A 10,901-nucleotide genomic window follows, 5' to 3' on the forward strand; every position below is an offset into this window, starting at 1 on the left:
TATATTATTATATATAGTAATATATATGATATATGATTTAAATAAAATAAAAGTAGGTGGGCCATGGTGCCACGTGTCGAAAGAAGAGTGAATTTTATTCACTCTTCTTATATAGTAATATATAAAATGAATAGTAAAGTATGACTTTAAGTTCTATGTACTCCCTTCGTTTAGTTTTACTTGTCAATTATTTTTAAAATATATTTTCATTTTACTTGTCAATTTTGACGTATATCAAGAAAAGACAATAATTTTTTTTCATATTTTAACCTCAGCATTAAATACTTATTTTTTAAATAATTTTTCAAGACATCATTTAATAAGGGATATTTTTGACAGAATACATATATCAATAATTATTTTCTTAATGGGTGTGCACGTAAAAGTGTGACAAGTAAAAATGAACGGAGAGAGTAATTGTTAATGGAAAAAACATGTACACAAGAGGATCATTTATATGTGAGATAATTACAAAATGGTCGAAGGATATACACGAGTATTATCGGACGCAAAAAGGTGCGGTAAACATGCTCAAGAGGAAAGTGAATACCCCGTGAGAATATATATAAGATATATTTCTTCCTTTATTGCATGTGGTACACATTTAGCATTCATATTTATATCGAAAAATTCTACTTTGAATAATAAATGATTCCATATCAAAAGTGACTTTATTTTCATGGATGGTTCAGTCACACTTTAGAGGATAAATAACTCCATATCAAAGAGTGACTTCATTTTCGCAAATGGTTCCTCACACTTTGAAGGATAAATAACTCATATGATCAGAGTGACTTTTTTTTCACATATGATTTCATCACACTTGGGAGGATAAATAACTTGAGTGACTTCATTACCAAGAACTGAGGAGGATAAATAACATGGGTGTATCTAGAGGGGGTTCCAAGGGTTCACGTGAACTCATACTCCCCTCTCTAGATCATATATAATAGTGTTATAGTTTTGAAAAAAATACTTAAATAGAGGTGTGAATTCACATTCAAAGTATCATGATGATGGCTGAGTGCACCTTTCTAAGTGAAGATAAAAATTTAAATCTTATAGCTATCTTATTTGTTTGAGTAACACCTCTTCCAAGTGGTTATCGGTATCACTTTTGGCGTTTCAACTTCCGTCACACTTTGGAGGATAAATAACTAGCTGACTTCATTTCCATGAATGGTTTCGTTCTACTTTGAAAGACAAATAACTACATATCAAGAGTGACTTCATTCCCACGAGTAGGAGTGGTTCCGTCCCACTTTAGAAGACAAAAATCGAGTGGCTGCATCAATGCAGTGACAGTTGCAAGAGATATGCCTCAAGGTCTTTGTCTTATGCATTCTAATAACTTGCAAATGTCTGTTATGACCGTGGTGTCCAGGTCAGTTTCGCGCACCTCCACTAATTCCATGGGATACCTGCCAAGTTGTTCTGTTTGTACATTACTATTGAGTTAAAATTCATTTTTGATTGATTATATAGTTTAATGTTCTTTTGGCTGTTGAAATAGGGATGCTCCTCCACTCAGACATGACAAATAACTGTCTTCTAATAATAATAATCTATAATTCACTAGTAGCACTGTTTTGGTTTGTTCTTTAGTAACACCAGATTGGTGGATAACTACTCTTTTTATATACCATGTCCTACTATAAGTGGAGTAGTTGTTGTGTGGGAATATGAAACTCTTGCCCATATTCTCAATTGTCATTTCAAAACAGAGATTTTAGTCTTAATTCTATATTTTCTAAGCTAAGAGATCAGCAACAAGGGAAAGGCGAAAAAAGGGAGATTGAGATATGGCTTATGCAACTGTTACCTCTCTTATGACTACTCTAGGATTACTGTTAATGCAAACCAATTACTCTCAAAATCCTCTTCACAAATATGCAGAAGCACTGAATCCACAGATTAAATCCCTTTGTGAAAAAGTTTGTTCGTTGCAAGCACTTTTAGAAACTTTGGTTGACATGAATGATGTTGAGTCGGTAAGCACTGTGAAACCAAAATCATTGTTGCAGCACGTGATGCTGAAGATAGAATTGAATCAATCGCGGGAGAAGGTTTGTGCTGACAAATTTTATGAGGAATATGTGAAAAGAAAGATTGCTACAAGCATCTAAGTCAATTGATTCACAGAGCAAAGGGTTGGAGAGATGCTTGCAGAAGGGATCTCGTGGAAGCTTGCTACAAGCATCGTCTAAGTCCATTCATTCGGAGATCAAAGAGTTGAAGGAACACATGAATAAAGGTTTGCAACAAGCATTTAAGTCCATTGATTCGAAAAGAAAAGAGTTGATGAGGCTCATGAAGAAGGGTGTGCAGGCAACAAGAAGTTCCAATTTGCCTGAATATTCTCCACCACAGCTTGATAATAATGTGGTTGGACGTAAAATTGAACTGGATGTTATGATGAGTCAACTTACACAAACCTCATCCAATGAAGCACAAGTTGTGGCAATTGTAGGGATTGGGAAGACAATTTTTGCCAGAAGAGTTTATAACGATCCAATAATTGAAGCTCATTTTGAAATTCAGGCATGGGTTACTATGTCAAGAGAATGTTGTATTAGAAAAATGCTCCTAGAGCTTTTTCATTGTATTGATGAATCACTTGCAGCAGAATTTAAAAAGGATTGTAAAATAAGTGATGGTGACCTAGCAGCAGAATTCAAAAAGAAATTGCAAAGACGCAGATATTTAGTTGTCGTTGATGATATATAGAGCACCAATGCTTGGGATGATATAAGTCAGTGGTTTCCTGATTACAAAGGAAGTGAGGTGCGGAAATGTGGCAAGTTATGCCGCTCAAGGTAATTCTCCTTATCAAATGACTCCTTTAAGTTCAACTGAAAGTTGGGAACTATTTCAAGATAAGATTCTTGTGAAAGAACAACTCTCTCCGGAATTTATCGAAATTGGGAAAAATATTGCTAATAGTTTTCAGGGCCTGCCTTTAACAATTGCAGTAGTTGCTGGACTACTATCCAAATGCAACTCTGCACTAGATAGATGGAAGCAAGTTGAACAAAATGTAAAATCAACATTGTTTGAAGATTCACATCATCAATGTAAAAAGATTCTTGCTTCAAGTTACCAGAATCTACCCCGGCACCTAAAAGCTTGCTTTCTATATTTTGGGGTATTTCCTGAATACACTGAGGTTCATGTGAAAAGATTAATTGAGCTATGGATTGCAGAGGGATTTCTAAAGGAAGCTGCTGATACAAGCTTGGAAAGCGTAGCTGAAGGATGTTTACATGAACTTATCGACAAAAAAATGGTTTTCATAAGCAGACATAATTTTTTGCAGAGAAGTGAAAACATGTAAGATCCATGATCTCTTACATGAGTTGTGCTTGAGAGAAGCTCAAAGTGAAAACTTCCTGTTTGGATCACCACGTTCCAGACAGGTCTGTCCAAAGGAATGCTATCGGATGATTGTCCAATCAATCTGTGATTTTGATGGGACAATCTCTTATCCCTTTGATCCAAAGAAAACTCGAACTTTCATCTATTCTGGTGAAATGTTGGTCAAAGATTTGAACATAGATAGGTTATTTGGCTTCAGAATTCTCAGTTTGATGAGCGTAATGTCCTTCGGTAACTTCACTATAGGTGACTTGAGTTATCGTCTTTGTAATTATCCAACTAGACCATCCTATTTTGTGCATTTAAGATATCTATCCTTGGAAATTAGAAATAGGCCTGCATTTCCCCATATTCCCAAACTTCATAATCTGCAGAGTTTGATTGTTCATATGGGTTCTTCTCGCTATGACTATTCATTTATAGCTTTGGATATTTAGATGTTGCCACAATTAAGGAGCCTTCACTTTGTGAAAAAAGAAGAAGAGGTCCTTCATTTCCCCTGATTATGCTATCCGTTCAAATGAAACATACAGTTCTGGAGCATCTACGTACTATAACTGGAGTTCCTTCTAAATTGTCATGTGCAAATGAAATCTTTGCAAGTATGCCTAACTTGAAGAAGCAGGGGATTCAGTACGATGAAGAACATGGAATCAAAAGTCCATCGTCTGATCTTTCCTGTTTGCTTGTAGCTCAGGGCCTTGAGGCAGTTAAAATTAAATTTGATGAGTCTTGTTCAGAAAGATTGTTGCGTCGGTTGCCCCCTTGCCGTTTTCTTAGAAAAATATTTTTCCACCAACCCTCAAGAAGTTGACATTAGTCAGACCACATTTTCCATGGGAAGCTACGGACATTGAGGCACTCAAACTGAAAAACTATGCATGTGCTGGTGATGAGTGGAAACCTGTTGCTGGAGGGTTCTCTCTCTTAAAGTTGTTGTCACTTGAATGCATAAGATTCACCAAGTGGATGAAAACTTCCCTGTCCTTGAGCGCCTATGTATATCCTAGTGCTGGGAGCTAAAAAAGATCCCAGAACACTTTTGCATATATTTCAACACTGCAAGTGATTCATGAGTAAGATGAATGTTCTCTTCACCTTGCGAAAGTAGCACAACAGATTCCGCAAGTGCAAGAAGAGTGCCATATTTTATCTATTCAAGCTTTTATTGTCTTATCTTCAATTATGCATGTTATGATTTTTGGCTGATCTCAAAAGTTGTGTTCCATTATTTCAAATTCTAAATTTGGTTCTCTTTATTAGCCATAGCCATGGACGCTGACGATCAGATAGTGATGAGGAGCTCAATGAGGATCAAGCTTCAGAACTTATGGAGTTGGAACATTAAACTTGTATCAAAGATTTGAAAGGTTAAACTTGAATCCGCTCATTATTAGATAGCAGCCAATAAAGGATTAGTCATAGATTTTATAGTTTGTTATGTATATTTCTTGTGCTCTTGTGCTTATCCTTAAGTTTGCAGAATGCTGAATCTCCCTGCAGCTGAAAGCTGCATTGTAACAGCACAATGCAATCTCAGGCACCATTCTAATGGTAAGATATTATATAGTCAAACCTATTGTTTCAAAGGCGTACTTAAAGTGTGTTTAAGCCCTAAACGAGGCTCAAATCATGTTGAGCTAATTAGCAGGTGCTTTAGTGTTATAATCAAGGCTCTTAAGGATACTTTTCCTTGTAATATATGAGGGTAATACCGAAGAAGTGACACTTACGCTTTTCATCATTAACTCGAGCTTTATTTGCTCTTTTCGCCTTTGATAACACTTCCTCTCTCTTTTTTACACAATTATTTACATACAAGACAAATTACAAGTAAATCTCGATGAAAATGTATAAATAAGATTGTTGGATAAACACTTGAGTTTTTAGGACTTCTCATGTCCTAGATAAGTTTGGTTTCTCAACATGATAAGGATAGCTTGTATTTGTATTTGATTATAATTATAAGTTTGATTTTTGGCCATAAGATTTCGACGAGAATATTTAATTTAAGGAAATTGTGTAAAATAAAAAAAGTTTTAAAAATAAAGTGATTGTACCAAATAATGTAACTTTCCACCTACTTTTATGGGAAGTGTAATTAATATAAGAGTACTTAATACATTGAATTTATATACTTCAATGGAAAAGGGAAAACTTTTTTGATACAAGTTATTTTCCTAGAGGGAACTTAATACTTAACCTTTTAAATTCACATTACAATTAGACTAACCTTATTGTTAAAAAAAATAATCCATGCATCGACAGTCATGGCGTTCCCCATTGAAGTTGAAGATGATCGCTATCAACTCTATGATGTCTTCTTTTTTAGTGACCAAATCTTAACGACGGTGACTTGTAATCCTGACGTAGTAACGAATTGGATCAATGGAATTGAGTATGTCCATCGAAGACGTCTCAATCGACTCATAGTAGGGCTTGATATAGAGTGGAGGCCTACTTTCAATAGATACCAACACAACCACCCTGTTGCAACTCTACAACTTTGTGTTGGTCGTCGTTGCCTTATCTTTCAACTACTTTATTGTGAATATATACCTGATTCCTTAACGGAGTTTTTGTTGAATCCTTGTTATGCTTTTGTTGGCGTGGGAATTGCAAACGATGTTGAGAAATTGGAGGAGGATTATATGTTACGTGTGGAGAATACAGTTGATTTGAGGGATTTGGCAGATTATAATTTGAGGAATGCTGGATTGAAGACGCTTTGTCAAGTTGTTTTAGGAAGAGAGATGGAAAAACCGAGGCATGTTACTATTGGGAGGTGGGATAATGAGTGGCTCGATTCCGATCAAGTGCAATATGCTTGTGTTGATGCTTTTGTATCGTTTGAGATCGGAAGGTGCATGAATGCTACGGCCTATTGATGTTCGTTTCTAGTCTTTTTTTCGAATATGAATTTATTTGACTATTTCTCACTTTTGAATTTGGTTCTTGCATTAAATTCTATTTTTATGATAATAAATAGTCTTTGAACTAAGGTTCAAGGTGAATAACAATAGGCTCTTATTGCTATGTGTATGCACAAATTGAAAATTTTGATCAGAGAATTAAAAATTAAAAGTTAATTACTAATATATAATAATTGAGTTTAAGGCCTATGCTACTTGTAATAGTACTATTTCTTGCAATGTTTGCCCTTATATATGAAACATTAGAACATGCTTAGTTACGTACATTCTTAAAAGAAACAAAGTTTTGAAGTTCAATACTTGGATAAATAAAAAAATAATGGATACATTTTATTCTAGAAAGGTGTTACAATTTCACAAGACATGAAAGTAATTAAGCAACTTGGAAAATAAATTACAAAAATATACAAGTAATTAATGCAAAAGTAAGAGATGTTACATTTTACCATCGGCTTATAATTTAGTGGTACTTATAGTTTTACATGTTCATTCGACATGTGTGTATAAGTTTAGAGGTAACCTAGGAGTTGGAACAACATGTAATGGAGTTTGCATATATGTTACTGTGCCAGGACTCTCCATCATATCAATATCTTCAACCTTAACACCATTAGGCAGTGACCAAACAAAATGGTGCAACAAATGAGCTAACATAGACGTGACCAAATTAATTGCAAGGTTCATTCCTGGACATATACGTCTACCAGCACCAAATGGTAAAAACTTATAATCATGTCCCTTCATGTCAACATCCTCTTCTATAAATCTTTCTGGCCAAAATTGCAATGGCTCTTTCCAAATTTTTGGATCACGACCTAACGCCCACACATTAACATGTACAATTGAATCTTTAGGAATTTTGTAACCACCCACTTTGACATCGTTACCTGCCATGTGAGGCAACATTAGGGGAGTTGGAGGGTGCAACCTTAGTGATTCTTTGACTACATGTTGTAGATAGGAGAGTTTGGAAATATCTATTTCGTTTACGATACGATCTGATCCAATAACTCCATCTAGCTCCTCTTGGACCTTTTGTTGAACTCTTGGATTCTTTACTAGTTCGGCCATAGCCCATTCAACAGTAATGGCTATTGTGTCCATCCCTGCTGTTATCATATCCTACATGATTTTACAATATTGTCAGTGTAAATATATTTTATGCTATTATTGTATAAAGTTAAACTTACTATCAAAATATACTTACCCAAAGGAGGCCAATAACAGTGTCATCACTAAGATCATACTCGTTTTGTAGAGTAAGCAAAGCATCAACAAAGTGTTGTTTAGTTTCCCCAGTTATTTTCCTAGCAATTGTGTGTTCTTCCATTATAATTCTTGTAAATTCCTCCAAACGTCTATCTTGTGCCTCAAGAGCTTCATCTTCATCTTTAAATGCCCAACGTAGCCATGGTACAAATTCTCCCAAATTTAATTTTCCTCCTATTTTAATCCCATTTGTTACAATAGCTTTGAGTTCTTCACCTTGTTTATCAACTTCACCTTCTGAGTTCATAAATCTTTTTCCAAATGTTAGCCTTGTTATATTGTTGAATGATACTGATCCCAAGTAGCCCCTTAGCATCATACAATTACTAACATTGCCTGCACACAAAGACGGATTCAATATTTAAACTCTAGAAGAATAAGTCAAAATACTTGCATGCTCCCTTAAATTAAAATAACTAACAAATCATGTATAATATATGAATATTCAGACCACATAACATCTTATGAGTTTACATTTTGTGTATTGACTAACAATATCTACCATAGTATCATAAAATACGTTGACCATTATATATATATATATATTGTATTGATTCCCTTTTGGATTATCGATTAAGAAAAAATATATATTTTAAAAGCGTGTGGTATGGGGTTCAATTCTCTCTCATATGTATTGACATTTGACTGGAATAAAGAAAAAACTTTCCGATGGAATTGTAGTGCTATTTAATGATTATTGATACAATTAACGTACTTTAGTCACGTAATATTGAATATTATATTTGATTTAATTAACGAAATGATAATGATTGTTGCTCCTAACGTTGACTCTTAATAATTTCACATTTGAAAAGGTTATCGAACCTAACTTCACATACTGCATGATTGAAGTTATTCCGAGGTGGGTAGACGTAGTAAAAAATAATAGTCGTAAAAGTGAAAGGAAACTTACAATGCTTATTAGAATCTCTGTAAATGTTGTGAATCATGGCAGTAACTTCATCTTCTCTAATGGGCCTAAGAGCTTCAAGTCTCTTTGGAGTAAAAAGTTCAAGATTACAAAGCTTTCTTACTTTCACATAATGAGGTCCATAATCAGCCCATATCAAATCCATCCCATTTTTACTCACACTATCAAGAGGTTTTGTTCTAAACCTATTGGCCAAATTTTGATCATTATCTTTAAGAACTTGTTTAGCAAGTTCTGCATTATTCACCACCACGTTTAGTTGTGACCCGAGGTAAAAAGAAAAGATAGGCCCATAAATTTGGGCCCATTCAGCAAAACACCGGAACCTCACTGGGGTTATGTTGAAGAGGTTTCCAATGACCGGCCACGGCCAAGGACCCGGAGGCAGCTTGGCCGTGAGCCGGTTGTAGAGTTTGTAACATAAAAAGATGATAAATACTGATAGAGAGAGTACTAAAGGAAAAGCCATTATGGGAAATAATGTTGTATGTGTTTGATGAAAAAAGGCAAGCTAAGGTCCCCTTTAAATACTATTTTTTTCATTCCCTCAAAGAAGAAAAAGTCCTACTTTAATAGTATATTCAAATTAGTATGAGATATAGATATATACACGCTTTGTGTAAAAAAAATAATAATTTATCCTATCAAATCATAAGTCATAATGGCTTATGTTGTAATCACGGGTAGAGTCAAAAATTTTATTTATATAAATAAAAAAGTAAACAGACGCCAAAGTAAAAAAGATTCCAATTATATATATATATATATATATATATAATTATTTTAATTTTATATATACGATATAATTTTTTTAAAGAAAGTTCAAATGAACCCTTGCGGTCAACAACAATATATTCAATAAAATCTCACAAGTGGATTTTAAAAGAGTATAGTACATGCAAACATTATTACTATCTCGTGAAAGTATTAGAGAGATTGTTTCTGAAAAACCTTCAACTCAGATATAGCAAATTGAAGTACAAAAAATAAGAAAAATATAGCAACTAACAAAGAAAGTAAAGTGCATATCTGAACGATAAACCAAATGGTAAAAACCCTTTGCGGTCCAACACATTAATTGTGACCAACTTGTAAAGAGTGAAACAGTAGTTGAGAAAAGTGTGTTTATTATTCCATAGTTGACCATATCGCCTTATTTAGTTGATTCATAAGTTGAATTGACAAATTATACGTAGTAAATTATAACTTGCGGCATCACCAACTTGATTCTTTTATGATTTAACACATATATATAAAAGTAATCATATATTAATTATGCATGTCTATCTATATTAAATTAATCTACCTTGCTCCCACTTTCATGCAATTCCAATAAGCTTAGAAAAAAGCACTTATTATCATTTTATACTTATTCTATCTTATGCTATTCATTTTTCAATGTAATTTTCAAACTATTGAATTTATAGTATATCCAAAAATAATAATAGAGTTGAAATTTTTACGAAGAGAGTTTGAAATATAAAAAGTAAATACACGAAAACGTCAAAGAAAGTTCATGCATATCTAAGATTAATTTTAATCATATATAAAAGTGTAACTTTCCATCGAAGGGGTTTAGATAAACTCTCTTAGCCCTACCTCTGCGGCTCTGCCCCTGTTCAAAGGATAATACAGTAAACTACTTGTCATTTTATTAATTACTTTTAATGAGGTGTATCAACTTAAACATGAACAAGAAAAAATAAACGAGGAAGTATAGTGTTGAAATATCATAAATAATAAATGATATTTTGTCGATAAATTACAATATATTTAAATTCTAGTCATACGCACTCTTATTTTGAACGACTTGAGTATTTTTTAATTGGCAGAAGCTAATTAAGGCCTACCAATTAATGCAAATTATTGCTCTTTTGAAATTCAAGAAAGAAACATTCAACTGAATTTGACGTGAATTGGCATTAATATTTTAGTCGAAAATATTCAACTGAAATTAACGTGAATTTGCAATAATATTTTTGTCGAAATATTTAAGAGAGTTGCAGTATATTGATCATTATTATTTACCACTGTAAAACTAATCGACATGTAACGAAATTTAAAGCAACACAATTATTAAAGCGGATCCAAACAACATATATATAATGTTTGGACTGTGATGAGCCTAAATAAAGCAATACATAGACAATACAATTTATTTATCGAATTATAATGTATCGAGGCAGAACTATTATATATCGTAATACTCATATTAAGATCTTTGGACCTTTTTTGAAAGTATAACAAACTTTTTTCAAACTAGATATGTCACCTTCAAATACGCATGACACAATAAAATTAATGGTTTTGTATGAAAAGAAGAAGAAAAAAAACGTCAACTTTTGAATGGTCAATATATATAGTTATATACCATCTAATTTGAGTAATGTGAA

The 10,901-nt window shown here is 33.4% G+C and overlaps 2 protein-coding genes across 3 annotated transcripts in view; one reads left to right on the forward strand and one right to left on the reverse strand.

Annotated features, from left to right (window-relative positions):
* Positions 1 to 5,634: 5,634 nt before the first annotated feature.
* On the forward strand, positions 5,635 to 6,266 carry LOC102585137 (Werner Syndrome-like exonuclease). The gene has a single exon (XM_006364737.2). It carries the CDS (start codon positions 5,646 to 5,648, stop codon positions 6,261 to 6,263), a length of 618 nt encoding a protein of 205 aa, XP_006364799.1. The 5' UTR covers positions 5,635 to 5,645; the 3' UTR covers positions 6,264 to 6,266.
* A 375-nt stretch (positions 6,267 to 6,641) lies between these two features.
* LOC102578406 (cytochrome P450 98A3-like) overlaps positions 6,642 to 10,901 on the reverse strand; it is a 20,470-nt gene continuing 16,210 nt past the window's right edge. The window contains exons 1-3 of one of the 2 annotated variants that reach the window (XM_006364738.2): positions 8,491 to 8,981; positions 7,516 to 7,913; positions 6,642 to 7,430 (exon numbers count right to left, since the gene is read on the reverse strand). In XM_006364738.2, coding sequence (XP_006364800.1) covers positions 6,795 to 7,430; positions 7,516 to 7,913; positions 8,491 to 8,977 — 1,521 coding nt within the window. In that variant the 5' untranslated portion in view covers positions 8,978 to 8,981 and the 3' untranslated portion in view covers positions 6,642 to 6,794. Of the gene's footprint in view, positions 7,431 to 7,515; positions 7,914 to 8,490; positions 8,982 to 10,901 lie in introns of those variants that run through there. The other variant, XM_015304089.1, reaches the window with a different exon arrangement.

The sequence above is a fragment of the Solanum tuberosum genome, unplaced genomic scaffold (assembly GCF_000226075.1).
Source record: "Solanum tuberosum cultivar DM 1-3 516 R44 unplaced genomic scaffold, SolTub_3.0 scf00506, whole genome shotgun sequence".
Lineage (NCBI taxonomy): Eukaryota > Viridiplantae > Streptophyta > Magnoliopsida > Solanales > Solanaceae > Solanum > Solanum tuberosum.

What these genes read in the sequence shown, in the direction of transcription:
- LOC102585137 (XM_006364737.2), top strand. Translation starts at nt 5,646, where the DNA reads ATGGCGTTCCCCATTGAAGTTGAAGATGATCGCTATCAACTCTATGAT.